At 53.6% G+C, this 26,249-nt stretch overlaps 6 protein-coding genes across 6 annotated transcripts; 2 read left to right on the top strand and 4 right to left on the bottom strand.

Moving 5' to 3' along the window:
- Positions 1 to 5,675: 5,675 nt before the first annotated feature.
- On the top strand, positions 5,676 to 6,287 carry J4E84_007006 (uncharacterized protein; the record flags this gene model as incomplete). The annotated part of the gene is made up of 3 exons (XM_049389593.1): positions 5,676 to 5,717; positions 5,767 to 6,030; positions 6,081 to 6,287. The coding sequence occupies 3 exons, from the start codon at positions 5,676 to 5,678 to the stop codon at positions 6,285 to 6,287; spliced, it is 513 nt and encodes a 170-aa protein (XP_049242786.1).
- A 1,825-nt stretch (positions 6,288 to 8,112) lies between these two features.
- Positions 8,113 to 13,389, bottom strand: TOP2 (DNA topoisomerase 2; the record flags this gene model as incomplete). Its single annotated transcript, XM_049389592.1, has 4 exons — positions 8,113 to 9,546; positions 9,595 to 12,561; positions 12,609 to 12,896; positions 12,946 to 13,389. 4 exons carry the CDS (start codon positions 13,387 to 13,389, stop codon positions 8,113 to 8,115), a joined length of 5,133 nt encoding a protein of 1,710 aa, XP_049242785.1.
- A 651-nt stretch (positions 13,390 to 14,040) lies between these two features.
- On the bottom strand, positions 14,041 to 16,159 carry J4E84_007004 (uncharacterized protein; the record flags this gene model as incomplete). Its single annotated transcript, XM_049389591.1, has 2 exons — positions 14,041 to 15,415; positions 15,615 to 16,159. 2 exons carry the CDS (start codon positions 16,157 to 16,159, stop codon positions 14,041 to 14,043), a joined length of 1,920 nt encoding a protein of 639 aa, XP_049242784.1.
- Positions 16,160 to 17,616: 1,457 nt separating this feature from the next.
- On the top strand, positions 17,617 to 19,662 carry J4E84_007003 (uncharacterized protein; the record flags this gene model as incomplete). Its single annotated transcript, XM_049389590.1, has 1 exon — positions 17,617 to 19,662. One exon carries the CDS (start codon positions 17,617 to 17,619, stop codon positions 19,660 to 19,662), a length of 2,046 nt encoding a protein of 681 aa, XP_049242783.1.
- A 2,450-nt stretch (positions 19,663 to 22,112) lies between these two features.
- Positions 22,113 to 23,820, bottom strand: J4E84_007002 (uncharacterized protein; the record flags this gene model as incomplete). Its single annotated transcript, XM_049389589.1, has 4 exons — positions 22,113 to 22,758; positions 22,808 to 23,068; positions 23,116 to 23,554; positions 23,604 to 23,820. The coding sequence occupies 4 exons, from the start codon at positions 23,818 to 23,820 to the stop codon at positions 22,113 to 22,115; spliced, it is 1,563 nt and encodes a 520-aa protein (XP_049242782.1).
- Positions 23,821 to 24,709: 889 nt separating this feature from the next.
- Positions 24,710 to 26,061, bottom strand: J4E84_007001 (uncharacterized protein; the record flags this gene model as incomplete). The annotated part of the gene is made up of 2 exons (XM_049389588.1): positions 24,710 to 25,408; positions 25,459 to 26,061. 2 exons carry the CDS (start codon positions 26,059 to 26,061, stop codon positions 24,710 to 24,712), a joined length of 1,302 nt encoding a protein of 433 aa, XP_049242781.1.
- Between the last annotated feature and the right edge of the window lie 188 nt (positions 26,062 to 26,249).

Raw genomic sequence — 26,249 nt, 5'->3', positions numbered from 1 at the left:
GAACTTTGTCTAGAGAATTACGCGACGCGGAGCTCGATGCCCAAAGCAGATCTATCGGGAGAAGGGCGGTATATCCTATCCAGCATCGTCAGCCTCATGGTAATTGCATACACATGCACGACATCGCAGAGCCTGGATCCGCCGCAGACCCGCCGCCGCAGCAGACGGGCGCGACGACGACGTGCGCACGACGCGGAATGCCAAAGGAAGGGATACATACCTGGTATATTCTATCCCACAATGACTCTATTCAAACAAACTGATTTGGAAGCCGATTAGCACTGGACGAGAGCCCCAAGCTCTGCGACACGAAGCTGCGCGGGCACAACCGTCGCAGATCGGCGAAGACATACCTCAAAACGTCGCAAACCAAGCGCCAAACTCTTGAACCAGTCTATCCCTAGTCTTTCTTCTCGAAGATATCGAACACGAACACGATCCGCTATGGCATCAGTCGTCGCATGGAATCACACAAGCCTAGGATCGGCAAGAAGGCACCGGGTCCTTGGAGTGTGGGGAAGCGCCACGCTGCTAAACCCAAGGCTGTCCCGCAGATCAAGGACAAATGTTCGGAGGATGGACGTGCGACTACTAGAGCAAGCACATGTCGCCCTCTGACATGGACGGCAGAACAGATGAATATAATAGGGAGGGCACCGTCCGCAGAGGCCAGACTGACAGCAGCAGAGTTTCGCCTTGGCGATCGTTCGAAACGTTGGGAAGCAGACGCGGCAGACACCCTGCGTTCCGCGCGCCTTGTCAGATCAGGAGACGACTCCACCAGCCCAAGCGCGGCGAGCTTACGGCGATCTCAAAGACTTCGAAATGTGGCTGACAGGGAGGCAAGAGGAGGAAGGCGAGGCAGGATGCTCATTACAGGAGACGAGACGTAAGTCTCTGAGACAAGCAGACATGCAACGCCTTTGAGGCTTCTGCAGCTCACCGGGCTGGCCAAGGGTCAGGGGCTTGTGAAGGGTCGTTGCGCAGGAAATGCGGAGACGGCCATCCCAACTTTGGCTAGCCGTGTATGCTTCAGGCGAACTCCTGCAAATTGCTGCGCTGTTGGGGGGTAGCGAAGCTCGCCGGACAGGGCCCGGTTCATCCAACCGTCGGCCTTCGTCAAACCTCTTGTAACCACCTCTCGACAACACAGCTTCATCGACTTTCATCAGGATTCATCCTTCTTCTTTAGCCCAATTCCTGATCGACGATGCGTTGGGCTGCATGGCTGGGGTTTCGTCAACGAACCCCTCATTTCTTCTGTCTGGACTCGGTTGGGCCCGTCGGAAGACATCCATCCCTTCTCTTCTAGGGCTTCATGCTTGCTGCACGCCATTCTGTTTCGCTTCAAGCGCCATCAGTCACGCTGCATCCCCGTCAGGCTATCGCACCCCGGAACAGCTCTAAGCAGCACTGCGGACACTTTCAGCCCTAGAGTGTAACAGGTCACGCGGTCTCGACGACAACCATGGCCTCAATACTAAGCTCTTTAGCTGCTTGACGCACCCGCGGCATGCCCCGCTCAGCGCGTTGATCTCTGTGGGCACGTCTGGGCCTCTCCTATTCGACGCCGCCCTTGATATATGTATCGCAACCGATGGCTACACAACGAGCGTTCCTGGAGCTAACGACCAACATGTCCCGCGAAGACTCCTGAGTGGTTCGCGACATGTTCGCCATCTGCAGCCGACAGGGTATTACAGTGTGTCTTTGGCTGGTGTCGAGCACACGAGGCACGGCATGCTGTTGGACAGTCTCCTCTTTCGGCTCTGCATATTGGCTGCGCGGCATCCTGACAACCCCGCATTCTGCGCACAGCATTGGCGTTATTGAGGACAACCAAGCCCCGCGGTACCTCCAGTCAACGATGCGCCCGCACGTCTGTTCGCCGCCTGAGGCCTTGTTCAAACGGTCGCTCGTTCTTCGGCCGTGGGCTTTTGAAATTCTGTTTGTCGTTGCAGGATGTTTGCCAGCATTGTATGCTGCTCTAAGGTACGTATGGTATTGCCACAGATCGGGCTGCCCGACTCGAAGGAACCCTGTCGCAACCGACGTTTGTGAACCTCTTTTGGGATACCGATCAAGTGCTCGGTCCGATGTGGAGGCCATCCGGCTGTCACCAAACGGCATCGCAAGTACCTTGCCCCGATGTTCTGATCCGCGTCCCGGTCAAAGTAGCATGCCCCTCGGCTTCCAATGTACCGCATGGTTGTGGCGATGCCTGGCGCATGCTCGTATTGGACCTCCCTGATGGTATTTGCAAAGTGCGTACCCATGGACCATTCTCCGCGTTGTTGATGTCCCAGCCTACCACAGGAAGCCACACCGACCTCGAGAGTGGCGTTTGTATTATAACGACTCGAATCTCGCAGGGGTATCGTTCGCGGTTGCGCGGGGTACGGTCCAGAAGCCGCCAACGAATCCTCGTCTTGGTGTTGGGCGGACTCCCGCGGGGTTGGTCATTGTGTCTGTTCGAACATGGTGTCCGCTTCCGAGAGCCGCTTCGGTTTCAAGGGATGAACTCTGTTCGTGTTGAGTCAACGGTCGCCAACCTACTTCTGTGTTGCCTGGTTAGCCTTTCGTATCCAAGAGTAGTATTCTGAAGGTGGTGACTGCATTGACATGATGCCTCGCCGTCATGTGCAGGATGTGTTGCAACCATGGTTGCGGAGTATAGAGGGGCTTCCGCTCAGCTTGTTTGTTGTCTGGCCAGCCCTTTGTATTCAAGAGTAGCATTTCCGGGGTGGTGCGCGCCTTGGAGTAGTCTGTCGCCGTCTTCGAGAAGACTTCTTGTTGCCATCGCCGCGGACTCGCGTAAGATGGTTTCCGACCAGGCACCAGGATGTTATCGACCTGACAGCCGGTTATGGTGCGAGTTGCTCGACGATGTGGAGCATGAGGGTATCGTTCGCATCCACCGAAGGTTTCTCCGCGCAGAGGCGAAGGGGAGGGCGTGGTTTCTTCGGCTTGCCGTCTGGTACGTGTGGCGGGGAGGTTGCGAGGCGGTCTCGTTGCGCATGTTGCCGTTCCTATACTGTCGGTAGAGCTCTCTGTGGTATGTGAGTCCAACAAGGAGGTGATTATGCGCCGTCTGGGCGGCGGGAGTCTTGTGGTTGCAAATTGAGGGAGCGATTTGCCGAAGTCGAGAAGACATCGCTCAACCCCCGAGGCGGAGGCGCAGGGTGTCGAGGCAGCCCACGTTCAAAGAGAAGGACCACAATCTCCTGATGGCTTCACACAGGGTGCATCGGGGGCTGGTGGGCTCAAGGGGGTGGGGTGATTTGAGAGGTTTTGGTCAAGGCTCGAGCAACATCACGGACAACACCAGCGCTTGCCCGAGGAAGGATCAAGGCCAACATCACAACATCATAACAACATCACAACACTATGACAAGGGGTATAAGGGAAGGCATCTTGTTATCAAGAGCTTCTACATGACCCCCGCCTTTACCTTTCGTGCAGGGGAAGGAGGGTGGTGCTATGACTCTGTCCGCGGGATGAGGCCAGACCTTGGGCAGCCAGGAAGGTAAAGCTGGACAACATCGAGGTCACCAAAAGGGTGTAGCAACCAGCACTGACCTTCACGGCGGCAAACAGGCTGCTGTGAAGGTGCTAAAGAAGGTCAATGGCTCCTAGATGTCCTCCCAAACTGCCGCCTTCCTTGTGGACTCTCCTGGTGAGCTGCCGGTTTGCCTACTCCGCCTTCCTTGGCCTCCTGCCTCCGCTTTGACCCCTTTGGCGGCCCACAAACCGCTTTTTGGCTGAAAATTTCAGCTCCAACTCCTCCGTGCCTCCTACACCACCACCATCACCACCCCGCCAAGCCGCGGGACCACTTCTTCTCCTGCAGCAGTACTTGAGCTGCCAGCCTCCTGCTGTCTTGGATGCTTCGAGTCTTCTCGAAGTCTTCATCGGTCCAGCCGCCCCCGCAACGCCACCGTGCTGCAGGCATACAAATATGCGTAGACACCTCCGATCTCACAGACCCCCGCGGCGGCTACACTGAGCTTCGAGTCGACGATGATACAACGACGACATACTCGGATGACTACGCAAATGTTGGTTATACCCCGAGGACATGGCTTCACCAGACCCTGCCAGCCACATCGTGCGATGCTACGTTGTTTCGATCAATATACATACAGCGAGTCCTTCTCGCTCCACCGACATAAAGCCACCTTCTCAAAGCCGGTTCAGTGGTATGGGAAGGGGTGACTTGGTACACGCCGCTTGTTGGCGCTGTCGAAGGAATGTCGAAGATCAATGCGTCCATGTTACCCTCCTGCTCTCGGGCAGCGATGGGTAGCTGGACGGCCAATCTGAAAAAGTCGCCTAGACTGAGACTCTTGTCTTTGCAATACAGATACGGGTTGGACATTATTATATAGATGAATGACATGTGGTTGCTTCATTGAATCGTCTTTATGGAGTTGGTGTATAATGTCTCCTTATACAAGGCAAAGACTGAACACTCAGGAGCCTACACTGACGTTGGGTAACATCCTTCGCATGTTCCTATGATGATGTAGGCCGCAGGCCTGTTCAGGTTTTCTTTGCCTGAAGTGATATGTGAATATGTTTGCTGAGGTTTGATGTTACTAATCCACCCCACCTTGGGCAAAGTCTGCGCGCATGGATCTCGCGTTGGTAAAACAATGCGACTGCACGACGGCACGAAGAAGGTTTCTGAAAAACGTCAACATTGCGAAAGGGCCGAGTCGCCAACAAAACACGTCCGCTACGTTTCACGATACCAAGCAAGAGTATAAAGCGCGTAATCTGCAACAGCATCTCCTTGCGAGAGCCTTTCAACCCAAAAGATAGCATAATCCATGACTGGCTTGCCGGCAATGCTCGTGCGAAGACGATTTGCAAACATGGTCCAACCGCGTCACACAACAGTTCGCGCGGAGCGCAACGATGGCGATCACGTCGTCGATCCGGGGAGCGAGTATCCGCAGATCCAAACCTCCTCCACGTGCAAAACCAACGTCAAACCTCATGTCGTCAAGACAAACTTTGCATGTCGGCGACGGTCCAGAAGCCACAGCGCATGTCATAGCACGAGTTGTTACGTAGAAGACTGCAGTAGCCCCCTCGGAGAAAAGAATTAGGGTGACGGTGCGGTCATGCGAGCGAAGCGCTTGGGGGCGTCAGCGTGGCTGATAGCGCTGATGGACATCCCTGTGCCGACTTGCATCATCGCTGTTGTTGCGCAGCAACCAGGAGAACAGCCGCGTAACAACGTAGAATCATATATAGTATTCGAGCAATGCACGCGCGAACGACGGCCTTTATCGCAAACAAACACCACGCAGCAATTCCAATTCCATCTTCCGTCGAAGATCCGCACGTCGTGATCGGCGCTACCAGCAAGGCAAGTACCGATAGTTCCGGAGGTGGAAGCGACGATTGGACCCTCATACGTCACTGCTGGTCGCCCAGGGTCCTATGACGCTGCCACAAAGACCCGCTTCCTCCCGCCAGCCGCCGACTGCTATAATTCTCCAGCCCCAGCCCAGCCCTCCTTCAGCAGATCGCCTTTCATCTACAGCAGCCACCCGATTCATTCATCTCCACCGCAAACCTAACGCTTTGCTAGAAACGACGAACTTGAGTTCGCTTGCATCAATACAACACCCAACCACCACATTTTCCATATACACATCAGCAATATGGTGTCAAGAGCTGTTTCCATGGGCCTTCGCGCCTGGCAGGTATGTTCATGGCATTGACTCATCAAAGATCCTCATTAACATCGTATAGTTGATCTGCGCCATTCTCGTTACCGCATTCATGGGCAACAACATCGCCCGCGCGTGGAACGGAACCCACTCCATCATCAACTACTCACTCTTCGTCGGTGTATGGTGGTTGTTCACATTGCTATACTTCCTGCCTACGTCCTTCATCGAGAAGTTCAGCATTCCCATCGTGGACATCGCCATGGACGGATTGAGCGTCCTCTTCGGTTTCTGCGCTGCCGTCGCGCTTCCCGCATACATTGGCGCACACAGCTGCTCGAACGCCGTAAGTTATTTGTGTTCTCTTCGCTGAGAGCAGAGTCTAACATGTATCAGGGATACACCCGCTCCAACAAGGTCCTCAACAGCTCCGCAGACACCGAGCAGAACTGCCGTCAAGCCCAGGCCACCACCGCTTTCCTCTGGTTCGGATGGGCCGCTTTCGTCGCCACACTCGCCGTCAACATCATGAACGGACGCGGCAGCGGCGCCAACCTACGCGGCGGCATCCGCCGTGGTGGTCCCTCCATGAGCCAGGTTTAGAATACCTACAAGTCTTACTCCGACGCTTCTTGGAATACCCGATCAGATGTCAGCGACGTCTGAGCGCTCGCACGAAATCGCGCAGCGCTACCTGGAACATGTATGATATGAAGGTGGATAATACATCGTGCTTGAAGCCGATGCTGGTTGGATCAAGGGGGAGGTTTTTCTAGGATACCAGTACACGTGTACGACCGTTATGCGGCGTTTGCATTGATCTTTAGCGATTGTAATAATACTATAGTTAATGATGTGGAATTACGATACCCAGCATCATCTCTAGAGCCAACATTCGTTCTTCGGAAAGCTTTGCTCATCATGACGTCATCTCCTTGGTTTTGATCCGCGATATCCATCTCAGCATTGCAGCCCCCCTGTCATCACTCGCTTTCCATGTGTCTTACAGCCGGCCTACCCGTCAGACGTGCGCAGACTTGTCTCGATCTCCAGAGCAATCTACGATATCATTCTGAGTTGGTACTAAAATACCCGTACCAAAATCGACAACACCGACTCAGCCAATTAACACTAACACGCTTGATGAGATCCTAATATGAATTATACAATTAATCAAACCCGTCACTTCATATTTCCGTCCCACCTCATCCACCAAGTAAACCCTCCTACCAAACCACCAACACGTCCTTCTCATCCACCGCAACCCCTCCTATACCCTTAACCCCAATCCCCAACACACTCCCCTCGACCTCCACCACATCACCACCCCATCTCCTCCCCCCTCCCTCCCTTCCCACCACCATTCCTCCGTCCCGCCAGCGCATCTCTCTTCCACACCTGACTCTTCGGCCACACGACAGCGTGCGTAGGCTTCGCTTTACCAGCCGCCTGGACGCGCTCAAACGTAGGCGACGTCTGCATCGTTGGTTTTGCGCCTCGGCTGAGCGTTGGTGTGGTGTCTATGTCCGGGGGTACCGTATCTTCTTCTTCCGGGGGTAGGTTTGGGGAGTGACGTTTTAAGGCGGAGAAGAGGATGTAGGTGGAGATGCAGAGGAAGATCGTGACGTTGTAGAAGTGTGGCAGGCCCAGGTATCTGGGAAGAAGTATAGTGAGGGCTGTGATGAAGGTGGTTCGTAGGAAGTATATCCCGCGTGTCTGGAGGGTGTGGGAGATGGAGATGGAAACGCCGTCGACATCCATCTCGACCTTTCTGAGGAAGTATGGCCGGGCGCTTACTTTCCTTCGTGTCCGTCAGGTAAGCCGAGAAGGTGGGACGACTGCTGTGCTCCTTTAGGGTCTGCCTGGCTGTTAATTGTGTAATAGAGATATAACGGGAGAATTGGGTCTAGTGCGGTGGTCAGGAAAGAGAAGAGCCAGTGCATTCACTAATCAGTCTGATGATTGCAGTAGTATCTATGTAATGCTAGGAGCAAGTAGAAGCCGCTGGAATGTATGGGGAAAATGCAGCGCTCTGGTTCGAGTTATTTGGAAGTGTATGTCTCCTTGATTGCTCAGACTCTTAGGGCCTCCAGTCTTCCCAGGACGCGAGGAAGATATCCATACAGTGACGTCGCTAGAATCGCATCGGTGCGTTGACCAGACGTTATATCAAACATTACACATCTGAAAGCATCGAACACATAACATACAATCACAAAGTCCATAACTCAAGCAACGTTCAAGTATACTTCTAATAAATATACACATTCAATAAAGTATATCGAAAGAAACGACACCAAAACGCCCGATGAACCACCCATAAGTTCAATCCCATCCCCCCATGAAGACGAGAGAAAATGGCCTCATGCCCACAACGCCGAATCACCAGGGTATAAAACACCCACCCACATGCACTCAAGCAAGCAATCTACTCGCTATCATCGTCATCATCGAAGCTAGGTTCAGAAGCCTCATCCGACTCCGCCTCATCATCGCTAACCACATACTTCGCCGGCTTAGCAGCAGCCCTGCGACCAGGTCTCGCAGCAGGAGCGCGCTTGGCTGGCTTGGGAATCGGTTCATCCTCGTCCTCATCAGACAAGATGTCGTTGGCAATAGCGTCCGCATCCTCCATCTCCTCATCTTCATCAGAGTCGATGGTGATCTGCTTCTTAGCCTTGGCTGCCGGCTTCGCAGTTTCCGCGTCTTTGCCGTGCTTCTTCGCGTAAGCCTTTGCTGCGGGGCTCTGGGCAGCGGGCTTCTTTGCAACGGCCTTGGGCTTGGGTGCGGGCTTAGCGGCTGCGGCTTTGGGCTTCGCGGCGGGTTTGGTAAGTCTGCTTGCGACGGGCTTCTTGACGCCGAGATCGAAGTCATCCTCGTCGGAGCTCATGATTGTGTCGTGGATGTTGCGGGGGGGAGGGCGTTGTGGCGAAGACTGAGGCATCAGACCTTCGTAGTTTGTGGTGTCGCCGTCGATCTCGATGGGCTCGATGGGGCTGTTCTTCTTTACTGGGGCTGCTGGACGCGCAGTGGTAGTGGCTTTGAACATGGGAACGCCGTTCGTACCGGATCCGATGGTCTTGACCATGCTGCTAACATCGCCGAGAAGGTCATCGTCATCATCATCATCCGAGTCGCTGCCCATGGTGTACTTGGGGGCCTGCTTCTTTGCGCTGCGAGCAGTGCGCGAGGCAGTAGTCTTGGACGGCTCCTTTGCAGCCTCCTGGGCGACTGCAGCGAATACGTCCGAGTCCTCATCGTCCGAAAGCGGATCTTTCTTGATGGGTTTTGCAGCAGCTGGGCGACCCCGTTTGGTTGCAGCTGGCGCTGGTGCAGAGTCTGCGGAAGCTGATCTACCATCTTCTCCGCCTTCCGTCTGGGGCGTCTCCTCCTTCTTCTTGACAAGATGGGTGAGCAAGGTACCCTGCTTCTGCGGCGCGGTTGAGCCGAACGCGGTGCTGCTCTTGAGAGCTTCTGCTGCACTAGGCTTCTTGACTGGTTCCTGCTGCAGATAGCTGAGCAGCCCCTCCTTCTTCGGCTTTGCCTTTTTCTTAACCGGGCCAAAGTCGGATCCGGAGTCGTCCGAGTCGCTTCCATCTGCCTTTCTCTTCTTCTTTCCCTTGCCCTTGCCGCCGCCGATACCAAGCTTTGCGGAAGGTCGGCGAGTGATGGCAGCGATCTTCTTCTTGCGCTTGACCTCTTCGTCCAGCTGGACATTCCATTCATCCATGAAGGCTTCAAGGTCGACAGTCCAAATGTCCTTTGGTGATAGCTTGATGAGAGTGTCGATCTCGTGTTGCTTCTCGCCGATCTGCTTCAGAAGCTTCTCGACGCGCTCTTGGGTCAAAGACCAGATAGCCATCTAGAGAACGTTAGCTTTGGTATCGGAAAAAGAATTAGTAGCACTTACACCTAGCAGATAGTCGTAATCGTTAGCGGACACTTCTGTCTCAACATCTTCTGAGTCATCCTCCTGGACATCCTCGACCTCACCAGCAGCCTTCGCATCCTCGACCTTGGGGAAGGGAGTGAAGCCAAGCTTCTTGAGCTCTTGAACAAGAACAGTCTTCTTCTTCTTTGACACAATGAGCTTGCCGTCGATGATCATCTGGATAAACCTGGCCTGGTTCGTCATCTTCAAGTGCTCCTTCTCCATGACCTGAAGTTGATGCTGCTTTCGCTTCTCGTAGTATCGCAGACGGACGTGGTAGAACTCCTCGATGATATCGAGAACGCTTGCATACTTGTGGATGCGACCGTGTGCGTCGAAAGCGACCAAGTTGCTAGTCGACTGAGGCTTAAAGAGCTTGAACATCTCTTCCAGACCCTTTGCAAGAGCTGTTGCCATATACTTGTCTTCCATCTTGATGATGAAGTGGACGCGGTCTGGGGTGTTGTAGTCGATGTAGTCCTTGATGTATGAAGGGCCCTTCTCAGCCTTGATGATCTCCTCAAGCTTTTCCTTGAAGTCTTGTGTCCAGTAACGAACTGGCAATTCAGTGATCTCAACCTCGTTGTCGCCAGTCTGTCGGACGACTCCGGTGAACTGGTAACGATCAGGACCGAGCACAGTCGTTGTACCATTGAAGCCCTTGTACCATGGGATCATTGGAAGCATGTCTTCCTTGGTGGCGCCTGGCTGCATACGACGCTTGATGTTGTCGATAATATCCATCGGGTTGAAGTTGGGGATTTCGGAGCTCCAACCAGTACCGATACCGCTCGAACCGTTGATGAGAATCGTGGGTAAGATCGGAACAAACATCTCAGGCTCGATCTTGTGGCCATCTGACTCACCGTACTTCAACAGTGCGTCGTCGTGGCCGTGGAAGATTCTTCGTGCAAATGGCGAGAGGCGAGTGTAGATATACCTGGCGCTGGCGGCATCGGCACCACCCTTGAGACGAGAACCGAAGTTACCACTGGGTTCCAGGTAGTTGATGTTGTTGGTACCGACAAAGTTCTGTGCGAGGTTGACAATGGTTCCCTGCATAGAGGCTTCACCGTGAGCGTAGTCGGTGGATCCAGACACGGAACCAGCGAGCTCGACGACCTTGACATCCTTCTTGATGTTGCGCCTGAAACAGGTGTACAAGACCTTACGCTGACCGGGCTTCAAACCATCAATGACCGAGGGAATTGATCGCACGTTATCGGCCATAGAGAAGAGGATCAACTCTTTGTTCACGAAGTCGTCGTACGAGATGTCGGGCGTGGTAAGATCAAGATGCTGACCGGGGACGAAATCGCGCAACCAGTCCTTACGAGCGTCCGCCTTCTTCTTAGAGAAAGCAAGCTCGATGAGCTTCTCTTCTTCTTCACGCATGACCTGGAAGCGCTTCATGTGGGTGTCGAGATCCTTGAAGTAGATCTGGGCATCGGGAATGTCACTGGTACCCAATCCCTTGTAGTACTTGTGATCCCATCCCTTCTCGTGCTGGTGCTGCTCCTTCCACTCCTCGTACTCGGGCATGGAGAAGAAGCTCTTCATACCGCGCGGGTTCTTGGGGTCGCCCTTCCACACCTTGACGATAGGCGTAATGAACTCCAAGAGGAAGCCGGGGATCTTGAGCAAGCTCGGGAATTGGCACTGGAGGAAGTTGATGAGTAGACCCTTGATATGACTACCGTCGTGATCCTGATCCGTCATGATCATGAGATGACCGTAACGCAAGCTCTTCATGTCGGCGACCGTATATTCCTTTTTATGTTGAAGTCCCATAAACTTCTTGATGTTTTGGATTTCGGCGTTCTTCATGATCTGGTCGACGGTCGCGTCCCGGACGTTGAGGAGCTTACCACGAAGCGGGAAGACACCAAACAGATCCTGGTTGACTACGGCACGACCGGCCAAAGCAAGTACACTGGCTGACTCACCCTCAGTGAGAATAAGTGTGCAGAGATGTCCGTCCTTGGTTCCTGCCTTGTTGGCATCTGTGAGCTTTGCGTTGCTGATACGGTTGCGCTTGTTGCCGTCAGTCTTCTTCATCATCTGGTCGGCCTTTTGCTGCGCAAAGTGCATGATGTTCTGGATGACCTCCGTCTTGGCGATGGCGTTCAGGAACTTGTCACTGAGGACCGGCTTGCTACCGAACTGGCTGGCCTTGGTCGTGAGCTGCTCCTTGGTCTGCGATGTGAAGGCCGGGTTCACGATGGAACAGTTGACGAACAGGAAGAGATGGTTCTTGATCTGTGCAGGCTTTAGCTTGACAGCTGCCTTGTTCTTCTTGTTGACAATCGCCATGAGCTTGTCGATGATCTGGTCGGCGATGTGGTTAACGTGGGTACCGCCAGACGTAGTCGCAATCGAGTTGACGAATGAGACCTGGTTGAAGGAACCATCAGACACGGCGAAACCAATGTCCCAGCGGTCAAGCTTGTCTGTGATAATGACATCCTTCTCCTTGTCGTCCTCGCTCTTGCCCTGGTCTCGCGAAATCGACTTGGTGTACATCTCCATGTACTTCGCGAATGACGAGATCTTGATGCGGTCGCCGTTCAGGTAGACCTTCATGCCCCGTAGCGTACCGGCCATGTCGTAAGTCCTGCGCTTGATGATGGCCTCGAAATCGTCGTCGATACCAGCCATTCCGAAGCGAGCATAGTCGGCCTTCCAGCTGACCTTGGTGTAGTCGTCCCCCTTGATGTCGGTAATCTTGGCCTTGCCCATCTTGCTCATGTTCTCAGTCCATGTCTGCTTGTACTTCTTCTTCTGTTTCGAATCGACCGTCTCGACTGTGAATTCGGTACTGAAAACGTTACAGAGCTTGGCTCCGTAACCATTGCGACCACCCGTGACTTTCTGCTGGTTGTCGTCGTAGTTGGAGGAGGTGAGGAGGTGACCAAAGATCATCTCTGGTACATATATGCCGTGTTCCTAGTCAGGTTAGTAGTGTATTGGGCTGGGGTTTGAAGGCGACTAACTTTGTGAATCTCAATTGGGATTCCCTTGCCGTCGTTCTTAATGGAGATCTCGCCAGACTCGCGGTCAACCGTGACCCTGATCTCGCTCATGTTCTTGTCGTTCTGCTTGTTGTCGGCCGCGTTGACGAGGATCTCGTCGAAGATCTTGTAGAGACCGGGGACGTAGGAGACGTCGCGGAACTCCATCGACTCGCTCTCTGAGTTGTACACCCACATCTTGTCCGTCTGGCGCTCTACGGAGCCGATGTATGTGTCCGGGCGCTTCATGATGTGCTCCAAATGCGTCAACTGTATATGTGTTAGCCAATGCTTTGCTACCCAGACCTCGCGCACTCACCATCTGGTACTTGCTGCTGGCACCGCCCTTCTTGGGCGCCGAGATGGGTACATCGTCGGCATCTCCGCCAAAGCTCTCGTTCGCGATGTCTGCAAGAGGTTTGCCGCTGGACTTCTTCGGGGCTGCTGCTTTTTTGGCTTTCGGTGGTGTGTCGTCTAGGAGTGACTCGTCGTCGTTGACAGGGTCCGCGTCCATGTCGATGTCAGAGTTCTCATCGTCTGAGACGACCTTCGCCTTCTTCTTGGGGGCGGCCTTTGCCTTGGGCTTTGCAGCCGCGCCGGCGGGCCGTCCTCGAGGTTTCGCAGGACCTGCTGCTTTCTTCGTTGCTGCTGCCTTGGGCTTTGCGGCAGCCTTGGTGGCCTTTGTGGGCTTCGCAGGCGGCGCGAAGTCAGAGCTGGCGCCCTCGTCGAATACGGAGTCGTCCATTATAGAGTCGTCCGCCATGGCTGTAATCGTGTCCCGCAGGACGAAAGGGCGAAATTAAAGACGATAAACGCTCTATCGTGTGTAAAGTAGGCGGTGAGCGATAAGAAGCAGCGAGCGTAGACGAAAGGAAGGCGTGGTGGTGAGAAAGCAAAAAGTGGAGGCGTGTTTTGTTCAAGGAGGGTCTGTGTTTACGCGTTGGCGTTGCCAAAGCGAGACGCTGCAGGGGACACACGCTAGCTGTCACGCTAGTGCGGGGCTTCCATCAGCCTCATTGGGTAAGGAGCGATGACAGTGAGCGCGTCAAACGTCTCAATCTGCGGGGACTGGTGACTGAGGAAAAGAGTGGTGAGGTGATGGGAGAAGAAGACGAGAGAGGGTTGTATACGGAGTTGCTATATCTGCGCACAGCTATCGTCGAAGACCAACGTAGCGACCGGTGAGACACCGGACTGCACCTTTCACAGGTGAGTCCAAAATGCTGGCTCTACGATGTCTTTCGTCCTCTTGAAGACACTGAAGCCTTGCGCTGAGGAGATGTGTTGAGCAGCTGTGGTGGCAGGATCATGCCCAGGTGATGCGGGTGAGCAGGTACACACTTGATAACTAAGAAGATGGTAGTGGTGATTGCAGGTACATATGGATTGTGCAATATGAAATTGTGTCTTGGTTCTACTCATACATCCACGTCTCGTCGCTTTGCCCATTCTCCGTTGTCTGCGCTCTGGCATACAGACATCTCACTATCTGCCCATCTTCAAACACAGGTACAACGTCTTTCTCTACAACCTTCATTGCCCACATAATTACTCTTGCGCCGAGGTTTTCTGTGCGTCCTTGGATGAAGACAGGTGCTGAGCTATCGGCGGGTTGGTTGACGAAGGTCAGACCAAGGTCGTCTAGTATATCCGTGGGTGCGGCGTCTGCATCTGCAGAAGGGAAATGTACGAAGTCGCCGAGGTTTTCGTCGACGAAGGTGTATGTGTCAACGTCTTCAATGCCGTCTTCTAGTGTAGGAAGGGTGTGTTTAGAGCACAAGTCGCGCACTAGAGTAAAGACCTTAATGTCGTTTGTGTCTTGTGTAGTCAACATCAACGACAACAGGACGGTTAGTAATACCGTCCACTCCAGACCTTCGCTTTGTTGACCTTGAACACCATGTTTCTTGAGAGCGCTTGAGAAGGTCTTTGCTGGTTCTGGAAGGTCGGTGCTGAAGGCTGCCAGCACATTCGAGAGACTATGCAAGGCGCGGGTGGGAATTTCAGCGTTTGGTGCGCGCAACTTTGTAATCGCGTCCTTGAGCTCTTGCCGCACTGAATGAATGATCCTGGCCTGGCTGTCGCGATAAATCCTCGCATACTTTTGCTTGTCGTTCCGGGGTTCCTGATCTATCTGCAGTGGAAGAGTACTGCACCTCTGCTCCAGCGCTTGGTGCAGGAGTACTAATACTTGCAGCGTAATTCTTGGGCCTGGTCTTGCGATGTCGATAGTGCTCACATCCACTTCAGAAGTTATGATCGTCTGGATAAAGAAGAAGTGAACAATGTAAGGCGGAACACCGCGGAAGAATGGTACGTGGTTATCGTAGCGACCAAATGGATGGCCCTTGGCGCGTAGGAAATGCTGCTCCTTGTTCGGATCCGTGGCCAGGAAATCTTTCGACATGCCAAAAGGCACATTCTCTGGATTCAGCAGACCTAGCTGCTGTGCATACTGCTGCAGTTGCGGCTGAAACGCGAGCTTCAAAGCAAACTGCTCAATAGGGTTGTCTTCTAGGCAGAAACCATAGCCGAGGAGTAGCTCATCGTTCTGCTTAGGTGCGTAGTTGTTGAAGAGTTCCTGGCCGGGCTGAAACGACTCGCCTTCAAGGCACTTGAGCGTGAAAGACTGGTGAGGCTGGAAGTCCCATTCTACTTTGGCGGATACAGAGTGATTCAGAATATCGACCACCGGAAAGAGAATAGGTATGGTCTCTCTTTCCGGTAACATGTGGGTCGAGATGAAGGCTCGCGAAGTGAAGATGGTGGCTGCCCATAGTAACGAATCGCTGAGGATCGTTAGCAGGCTGCGCCAGAAAGCTGATGTATCGGTGTATCATGAGCCATATATGTGGAGATCTGTGTTGTTGGCACACAAAAGCACAACTCGCTTGCAGTGTCTCAGTTGTGGCAGAGGTAGTGCTGACTTTATAGTGCACGCTAGACACAATGTAGATTGCGCTGAATCGCACTCGCTAAAGGACTTACAGGTCGATCTCGTCAGCAAGAGGCATACCAAGCTCTTTCATGACAGCCACAGCAGTTTCCCATTGGTGTTGCAACTCAGCCTTTCTTTCCTTGGTCGCAGGCGCTAGGCTGGTACCGGTCAAAAAGGCGATATCGCTCTCGTCAAACCACAGAGGCGTAGTCATACTTTCAGGCCCTGGTAGACATGTGATGTATGCGTGCCATGGCGACTGATCGCCCCTCTTGCGCTGTTCAATCAACAGCAGGTACGTCAGAATGTGATCCGGAATCTTCTCCCGACACCGTTGAAGAGGGCTCTCGATGTACAACACCTCCTTCTCCTCTGGGTCTAAGTTGAGAGAAGACAGCGTCAGCTTCAATGGACATGAAGCCACCACAGTGGAGCTCAATGGTCTGGCAGCGCGCATGTGAAAGCCATGCGAGTCGCTGTAGACGATCTGGACGTCTGGACTGAGCTGACCCCCATTTTGTGTAAACCAATTGACAAGGCTTTCAGCTGATGGATGGGTACCGAAGCCCTCGCCTGATATTTCGTCCGTTGGCATTTGCACTTGTTACAAGAAATCGCGACCCTCGCTGACACAACTTTCGTATCGTTGCGGCCGTGAGAATCGGGGGTTTCTTGACAAATGGGTGAATAGTAATACTTTTCGTACGCAATGCTTTCCTGTTTCGATAGGTTAGATATCTCGGAAGTTCGGTTGAGCCGAGTGCGTGACGGTAATGTACCCTCCAGCTGACGAGTCGGTCTCGGTGAAAATTTAGCAGCGGGATGCGGAGCACTACGGAACCGACGATCAGAAGCGAGCTGGCTTGCAGAAAGATCGTGAGTTGCAGCGGGTCGTGCAGCACGAGGTGCAGCACGGCGTAATGGTGTGCTGCTTTGTCGGTGAGGTAACGGCTAATTCGAAACCCTCCTCGCGACGTTCATGGTACCTAGAGTTGCGTAAGCCTCAGGCGCTGCGGGGTGCCTTGTTCCATTGTTGTAGCGAACATCACAACAGCAACGCCTGAGTTTGACAAGCTTCGCGTCAGCTGCGATCTACTTTTGCCATGATGCTTCAATCTGAATCTCGTGGTCAATGTCTTCTGTGTGGCTTGGCTGACAGCGTTGTTCGCTTGAAACATCGCAAGGCTAGCCAATCGAAGCTCCGCGCGGTGTATACGAATACGCCGTGCATTGACTGCCCAGAGTTCCTTATGAAGGTTCCATGGTCGCCGTGCCGCATGATCAATCTTAAGATCGTGAGATAATCAGGTATTCGGACCCCTGCGGAACGTGTCTTCTGCGCTCGCTCAAAGGTCCGCACCGAACCGAAGTGAGACCTCGCCGTCAGCGGTCTCTCTGCTGGCGATGAGCACACCGTAAGCCGCCCCCCAGCTTTTGTCCGCCGAAGCCGAGTAATCGCTCCCAGATGAAGCAAAAAGAGGGGCTCGTAGCGAGTGTGCATGATATGCACGATGGGCCAATCGTTCTAGCCCCTTGCCGGATGCGGCTTTGCTGGCGTCCCTGCGCCCACGGGACGGACGACGGTTGACTTTACCGGCGTTGGAGCCTGTGTGCCTTGTGCGTCGACGATGCGGATGGTGAGTAGAGCCCTGCCGGCCGATGAATGACCTGACGGGGGGCCCATCAGGGCGGCTTCTTTTCTGTTTCCATTTCGTTTTCTGCAATTGCATCTGCGCCGCGTCCTGAGACACTCAGCTGCACAAGCTCAAATTATAGGGAGCGATTGATTGGCCAGCCCACTCCCTGCATAAGGTCAGCCTGCTAGCTGTGGCTTGTAAGTCAGCCCCAGTTGTTCGTCGCCTGTGGGTGTGCCTATTACGCTTGAGGGGGCACGACCTCCAAACTTCAGCGCACAGCCCTTGGGGCCCGCCTTCATAAGAACAATGGCGTCCCATGCGCTGATTGCGCCTGTGTTTTCGTCATTTCCTTGTTTGCTGACGGGTCTCTCAGCATGTCACACCTGGATTGAGTGCTGGAGCAATGCTGCTGGACATGTTGACCGCCGACGCCGCCAAACACGGCCATGAGAGCTCACCACCGCGTGCAGCCTCACCCACCACCAATGGCTCTTTCCTGCAGATGCCGCTTTCCCTTCTCGGTTCCGTCTTGCGCGGCCAGACTCCTTCACCGTCGCAGGCGACCCTTCCTTCTACCCATACCGACCCTACGACCGATGCCCCTGACACTCCTACGCGCGCCTCGCATAGGGATGCGATGAAGAAGCCGCATGACGAAGCCACCATCACTCTCGCTCCTTCAAGACCTGTCTCCTCCGGCAGCGATGCTACCAGCGTCAAGCCCAAGAAGCGGACCCCTCGTTCCAAGACCTCCTACATCATCGCCCGACCGGTAAACACTCGCTCCAAGCTCCATAGCCGGCAAAGAGTTGCCCTGCAGCTACACCAAGTCATTGCGTCACAGCGACCAAAGCCAGCCTATGAAGTCGTTCCTTTCTCGGCCATTCCACAGCGAGCCTCGAGACGTCTTTCGCGAAGCTTCAACACTAGGGAAAGACTGGGACCGCACGATCTCCTCATTGCGCAAGCAGAAGCATACAACAGTCAGGATGACGAGAACAAGTCGGAAGAAGATCGCTGGGGCTCGCGCGACATCATTGGCGTCATCAGCTCACGGAAGTGCGACAGGGGGGTTACTGAGACAACGGAGATTTGCATGAACGACGGGACGAGTCGCTGGGCAGTCACCGACATGCCTAACGGAGGTTACGAGTTCAATAGCACTGATGAACATGGACTGACGCTGAAGGCTCGTTGGGTGTTGAAGCCAAACCACTCGCGTCGTGTCTCGAGCATGTCGACGACTGCGCCGCTGTCGCCATCGCTTCCTCAAGCTCCAGACGAGAAGAAGTTTACCTTCAGCACCTTGAGTGTCAACTCTAGGCGCCATCCCATCATTGCAACGATGACCCGCAGTCGCATAGATGTCATGGATACCTACGCAATGCCGTCTGCTGCCTCGCCGTCAACGCCTAGCATAACTTCCTACACCCAGTCACCTACTACCGACACCTCCAGCATCGACATGAACACCTTCATGGACACATTGACGGAACAGCTCCCCACCGAGACAGGTGACGCTCTCCGACAATTCATCCTGGCCTCTGGTGTCTGGGTTGCGTCTAGAGAATTCGCGACAGAGAGTCCCTCCTTGGCTTCGCCTCCAACCTTGACACCCTCTGCAACCTTCCGTCCATGCGCCAACCGCACATTCTCCATGTCCATGTTGGACTGCCCGCGCTCGCCATCTCCAGCATCGACTCTCGACGAGAAGCGCCGCTCGTTTCCTCGGATGTTCAAACCGAGCATGGAAAGGCTCCCCCGTCGCACGACAAGCTTCACTGATACTCCTCCTTCGCCTGCGTCAACCAAAACGGCGATACATGCCTCTCCCGTACCTGTTGTCAAGACACGTGCGCGACGTGCGAACTCCACCGGCACCGCCCTGCATAGCATGACCGGCAGTATGAGGAAGAAGTACGGCCTTACTTTCGAAGACCAGACACTCGTCGAGACCCCCGAAGAGCGCACCATGAAACGCAGCGTGGAACTCCTTCGCATCAAAGAGCTCTCACTCCCTTCACCCATAGAACGTCCCTCCGCCGAATCAACCCGCCCACACCCTGCCGCCATCCCCTCTCCCGTCGTCATCTCCCCATCAACCGAAGGCCCAAGCTCGCCCGCGCCTCTCCTCGCCTCCCCGCTCCTATCGCCCGCCATGCCAGAAACAGAACGTTCCCGCAAGACACAATCCGCTTATGCGCCCATCACGACAACCGGCATGTGGGATTCCGGTGTCACTGACGGACCTGGACTCAAGAAACGTCCTACAAGCATGTTTGTCATGAACGAGAAGAAGCGCAAGCAAGAGAAGAAAGGTGGGCGTAGTAAGAGTAGAGACATCAACGCTAAAGCTGGTGAAGACGGGAGCGAGGGCCTCGGACTCAAGAGGAAGAGCGATTGGTACATGTACAAGATCAAGCTTCGCCTCAAGAATTGCTTTAAGAAGGAGAAGGCTTGATTTCTGTCCGCCTAGTCATCACTCTGGCATTGGCATTTGGGTATAAGTATCGCTGGGCGTTTTCTTGGTTACACACATTCAAGGCTGGACCTTTTGCTGGTCTGCAGTCACCACTCATTGCATTATTTCCCCTCTTTCTCTTCTTGTACATACATACACACCCTGTTTCCTACTAAACTAGAGAGGTTTCTCCTCATCGCAAGTCCCTGTTCTTGTCTATACCCATCCTTAGAGCGCCCTGTTGGGTAGCGTGGTTCAATCGATACTTCTTGTTCTCGCTCCGTGGGTTATGTCCGATGCTCCGTGACTACTGCGTGAGGGCGTGGCGATCTTCACGTGCGTATTCATTACGCCGAAGCTACGGGATGTGCTAATTGCCGTGGGCTAATGCAGACGTTGCATGACAGTGCATGTTGCGAGTCTCTGCTCCGGTACTCTTGGCATCCTCAAGGCCCGATGCTGTCGGCCGAAGTGTCGGACGAGTCGGAGGGTTCGGATGGCGCGGAGGAATGGTTCGACGGAGGGTGGTGGTATGACTCGTGGGAAGAGGTGGGACGGGGTCTTGAGCGGATCTTGTAGACGAACTTCCGAAACACAATGCATGTTGGTGTCGCTCTCTAGGGATACCTGCACATGGGTAAGACGTACGGTGTCGGAGAGTTGAGAAGGGGACTATGATGATGGGACAGCTCTTAAGGGAAGATGCTCGGCATTTTCCCAGGGTGCTTCTGTGTCGTATCTCACTGGAGGTTGCACTTGATACATCTCCATGGAAGCGAGCCCTCACCAAAGAGGCTTCAAGAAGGTAATCTAACCTGGGTTCGCAACTACGATCTATGTCTCCCTACCAAACCACCGGAGAATTAGGATGACAGCTCCTCAAAAACTCCAACCACTGAATCCTCGCCTCAACCTGAAATTGCCTTCCCACCACCTCCCTAAACTCAATAACATCCCCCCTCACTGCAGCACCTAGCCTATCCCTCGCAAGATACAGCGCCAAATCGAACAACCCGAACAGCTCAACATACGCAGCATACGGAGCGTTAAGCCAGCAGTTCAAATGCACCCGTATCGCATCCGCGTCTTCGAAAACTATCCCTAGTTTCTCAAGATACGAGTGCGGGCTTGCGGGAAAGCTAACCTGCATCGGCGGATCTAAGTACTTCAAGATGCGATCACAGCTCTCTACGACTTCCCTCGGCGTAACAGGATGATGCGGCGCATCGAACAGATTCCATCCACAACATGGACAACTCCACACCCCCGGCTTACGAAAGTGGCTTACAATACACTCCGAGCCGAAGACATGTCTGCAGGGAATCTCAACAGGACGATGCGACTTCTCAGAACCGATATCTTGTTTTCGCAGTATAGTGCCGCAGAGCGAACACGACCCAAGGTTCTGCTTTGACGGGTTAAGCATCAGAGGGACTACCGCGTCGAGTGGACGGTCTTGTGCTAGAAACGTAGTAACGCAGCCTACCTGCTCGCGGTCTAAGGTCAACGGACCGCGCAGAGACATCATACTCACTGCGTCCATCGTGCCAGCCAGAACCTTCGCATCTACATCAAAGAGCCGGAGAAATTCCTTCTGCTTCACCGCTGGCAATTCATGCCACCCCAACGCCCACTCCCTCATTCCCCCAGGTAGCGAAGGGAAAACATCAAGATCCATAAACCACTCCCAACCCGCTTTTAGACTCTGAGCCAGACTGAGCGTCGTATCTTCGAGGATACGTTGAAGCTGTGCGAGGAAGAGGATCTTAGGCCAGTGCGGTTGTGGTGCTACTTCTCCTTCTACTTCTTCTTCGTCTGCCTTCACCCGCCGTTTCACATGCGGGAAATAGCATTCTTGCGCTAGATATATCAGATCGCCGGCATTGAATGCGCCGTTATAATCTAAACCGCATTCGATGTGGTTGATGAGCTCTTGTATTATGTCGAAGTATACAGGTAGTGGATGGAGGCGTAGTGCCGAGAGAGAGGTATCCGTCGGGAAGTCTGCGTATCGAAGGTGGAATTTTAGGATTGAGATGATAGAGGTGATTTGGCCTTCAAGTCTGATTATGCGGTTGTAGTAAGGGGAGTGGGAGGGTGTACCGTGACGGCGTGGGATAACCTGTCGCTCGGTTCTATGTCGATGCCGTGGTGGGGAGAGGGAATCCGTTGCTGCGTTAGACATGTCGGGCTGGGTTTGCGCACGTCCTCGTAGCGTTTGTGGGATCCGGTGATGGGGTTGAGAAGGCATGATGGTGTTTTAGTTTGGGGCTTAGAGAGGCGTTGCGTAGACTGCAGAGTTCGGCTTTTGGTAGAGCAAAATATGTTTGATTATGCGAGCTGGATGATTCCATTCAACAAAAAGTTTTGCATTCCATATCTGCAGTTTCACAAAGCCGACCTATACAGCGCACCGACAAGCAACTCAGGGTATCTGTCTCTCCTGCACATCATTTCCTGACCTCTGCATGTTCGACCTCCGCTGCGTCCTTGATGTCCAGTCCAGCCATGTCTTCCTGATCCTTAGCCACGTCTCTAATCATCATGTTCTGCTTCTTATTCTCGCTCTTCTTGTAGAGATACTGCATGACCAAGAAGGAGCTCCAGCATCCTACAATAAAGCAGATATTCACTGCATAGCCCTTGGTCCATTTCGGGCCCTCGACGATAGGGAATACTGTGATGGGGTAGAAGGAAAAGACAGCCCAGCCAGCTGTCAACATAGCGCCGACGGTGACAGCACGGGCTTCTGCGTCGTCACGTAGAGCCATGTTGATGAATGGCATGAGAATGGGTGTCACAGCAGCTGATACACCGAGGAGGTAGTAGCATGCGAAGTGGTAGCCCTTAGGGATGTTCCAGACCAGAAGAGAGATGTTGGCGACAATGTAGATAGTCTGGACGATCGAGAAGATGGACCAGAGCGGATAGACCATACAGAGGGAGGTGGCGAGTAGTGCGGCGAAAACAGAAACACCTTGGGCACCAGTAGGGATAGTGTTGATTTGGGGAACTGTGTAGGCGCCGGGATATTTGGCAGCAAGATCCTTGAGCCAGATTGCCATCTGTCCGTGAGGATAAGAGGAGGATAAGAAGCTAGTAGTGGGTCAGCGGTTGTAACTATGGGTTACTCGAAGATGCTCACAAGGTGTAACACAGTACGCCCATGTAAAACTCCCAGCGCATGAATGTGCGCTTTGCGACCGTCCAGCTAAGCTCTTTGCTTGGTGCGACACCGGCGTTAACCATGCGTGAGCGAGCTAGCGCATGCTCTTTTGGTGTAAGCCACCATGGCTTCGCACTGCTTGGTAGACCCGGGAAGATGAGGAAGCCCGCAAGAGCAATGGGGAGAGAGATTACTCCGTCTATAATAAACAGCCATCTCCAACCCGACATGCCACCGACACTACAAGAGGTTAGTGATAGCATAATGCTTTGCGGAAGGTCGCTTACCCGTTGAGGTTGTTGTAGGCCGCAGCTTGTAGATATCCACCAAACATCACGGCAATGTTGTTGGAGACATACCATACTCCCGTCCTTTTGAAGACCTCCTCAGGCCTGTACCAAGAGCCAAGTACATATGTGGTACCAGATGCTACAGGCGTCTCGAGCAGACCGAGCAGAAATCGAGTACCGTAGATGTCGTTTCGACTGCGCATCTGACTCTGGCAGAAAGTCACAATGGACCACAGCACTTCCATGGTCGGCAGATAGTACTTAGCAATCTTCGGTCTGGACAATAGGAGTAAAGATGGGACCTGGAACACGAGATATCCGACGTTGTAGAAGGTGTCGAATAACGAGTACTCGTTGCCGTAGAGACTAAGCTCTTCCTTCATGCCCGACACATAGGCGTTCTTGATGTTGGAGGAGTCCAGCCACTTAAGGAAGACTGATCTTGTGAGTATATGAGGAACTGAAGTTCCAGTAGGATGACTTACACATGAAGGAACAGAAGGTCAGCAGACAAGCGTCCATCTTCCTCAGCAACTTCCTCTCCTCCTCAGGGTAGTGCTTAGGATACCATTCCCAGAGGTACATCCACGCTTTCCATGGCGACCTCTTGGGAGCTTCAGCAGGCGCGATAACGTTGGTATCGAACTCGCCAGTCCTGTTGGCGACGCCAGCAGTTTCGTCGTTGGGCTGCGTGCTAGCCATGTTGAGTAGCCTCTCGTCAGATGAAAGTGTTGACGGCACGACCTCGGAAAAGTACGACAAAGCTGGGGTTTTCGTGCTTAAAGCCCTGACGTTCGTCGGAACCCGAAGGACAGGTGAGTAGGTAGTTCCCGCATGGCTAAATCTCAAAGCTAGTAAGCGACTGGACCGCTCATCCGCGGGCGTCGGTGTATTTCTGCATACGGATGGTCAAGTGCGGGGGCGGGCTTCTTCTGGAGAGAAATCCACAAACGGGCGCTGAAATAGGTATTATTCCGTTATCCGGTGGGTGTTGAGCTGCTGGAAGATAGCCAAGAGCATGGGGAAGCTGTGGGGTGATGGAATGAAGCTCAGATCTTGGTTCGGGAAGGATGCATTGCGGTCCATGAGTCGTGCCAAGGCGCAGCCACAGGCAAGCAACTTCGGCGCATCGTCCGCCTAACAAGCGTGAAAGTAGGCCTCGGTATCACTCGCTGATTACTACACCGCTCATTTCTTCGCATGCAAGTTCTCTTCTATCTGGCGTTGCGCAGATGCATGTGTGGTGTGGTAACTACTGATGACGTCATAGACACGTTCGCGATCTGAAAATCTTAGGCGTGTCTAAACGCGTCGCGAACGCGAACATCCATATTCATCGCCCGCGTCTGCCACTTGCAACCGACACGTGTGCTTTCACTTCCTGAGCCCATCTCGGCAAACTGTTCGCATTGAACATGCGTTCCTTGTGTACCCTTGGAAGAGGATGGTGCCTGGGGACCTCCCGTACAGAGCCGTGCATGTGCATCTTCACGCGACTATACATCTCAGGACAGTATGTATACGGCAGAACGTGATCGCGACGGAGATTCGATTCTGGTTTGACTACATCTACTTCTACATTACGATTCCACTACTCCAACGCTTCAATCATCTTGTACAAGCTGTTCTCTAGGGTGACCGGCGATCGAAGAGCAGACCAATCGTAGTTCAACAAGCCCCAAGCCTCATCCGCCCCAATCAGTGTGTTGGGAGTTCGGTTAGGACGAGTCTGGAGGTAGAAGCTACCTGAGAGCTCCCAATGCTGCCAGCTAACCTGGTACTCCTTGACCATCTCCACCAAACATTCCGCGTAAGTGGTTTGGTTCCAATACGTTCCGTTCTGGATGAATCCCCATTCGGAGATGACCATCGGGAAGGTATACTTGGTCGCTGGGTCGTCGGGGTTGACGGCCTGGAAGCCCTTCTGATACCACTTCCTCTTGAAGGTCGCGCAGTCATCCTGGGTGGCTTCGAAGTCATACTTGTGGATCTCGAGAACGATCTTATCCTTCCAGGCAAAGCTATCGGGCACGAACTTCGCGGTCTTGTTTGCAGTAGATGTACCGCTGGTGCCGTTGAGCGTCTTTCCGAGAGGGATGGGGTCAATGTACGTGTCGTACGAAAGACCAGAGAAGAAGATTAGCGCATTGGGATCGGCCTCGTGAACGGCGTCTGCAGCGGCAGTCATGTGGATGTACCACGTATACCAGTCGACCGGCTCGGCTACCTTGGCAGCTCGCAGCTCATTGCGCAGTCCCATTGACGAGAACGTCGACCAGTTTTCTTTCGCCTAAGCTCGTCAGCATCTGTTCCATAGCAGACGGTCTTTTAAGTGCATACGTGTTTCGTCATGAAGGCCAGACCTCGCTTCCACTTCTCCACGTCAAAGTCCTTCTCGCCGAACCAGCCGTTACCGTCGTCATCGCCGCAGCACCAGAATGCCTTCGATACGTGGTTGTCCAAGTGGATAATCACACCTTGACGCGAAAGTTCCTTGCCAACAGCATCCCAGACTTGCAGTCTTGTCGTGTTCCTGGTGAACTGTGGGTTCTTCTCCAGGATAGAGTTCAGAACATCGGTACCGTTTGTGCCCGGAATCGCATTAAGGACACTCTTTTCGAGAGTCTGGTCAGGGCTGTTCGCAAGGTAGTCATCCACCATCTGGATTGCGAACGGCATGCGGACCGAGTTGAGGCCGAGCTTAGGAAACCACGATACGATATCTTGGACGGATGAGTGCTGGAGGCCTTCAGGAATCATGATCTCTTGGTGGCCTGGCCAATTGGTCGACATGAAGTGGAAGACATCGCCGTTCGCGTCGACGATATCTCGCCCCTTGGTTGATAAAGGAAGTATGGAAGCGGCCCTCTTCAACGCTGATGGCGGCGCGGCAGCAGCAAGAGAAATAAGCAACAGCTTCGCAGTTGCACGAGTGAACAGCATTTTGACGTCAACAGGACGAAGGGTTGGTTGATCCTATTCACGGTACGAACCCTAGCATCTTTATGCCGACAAAGGTTCACGCGATCGTCTCAAACTTAGACGCGTCGATATTCACGGCCAAAATCTATCCGTCCCTACATGCTAGCAGCGCTACTGCAACCCCAGACTTCACGGATAGTACAATGCGG

The sequence above is a fragment of the Alternaria hordeiaustralica genome, assembly GCF_023758085.1.
Source record: "Alternaria hordeiaustralica strain BMP 2776 chromosome Unknown scaffold_14, whole genome shotgun sequence".
Classification (NCBI taxonomy): Eukaryota; Fungi; Ascomycota; class Dothideomycetes; order Pleosporales; family Pleosporaceae; genus Alternaria; species Alternaria hordeiaustralica.
Note: the sequence above shows the minus strand (reverse complement) of the source record. Positions and strands in the feature narration are given on the sequence as shown.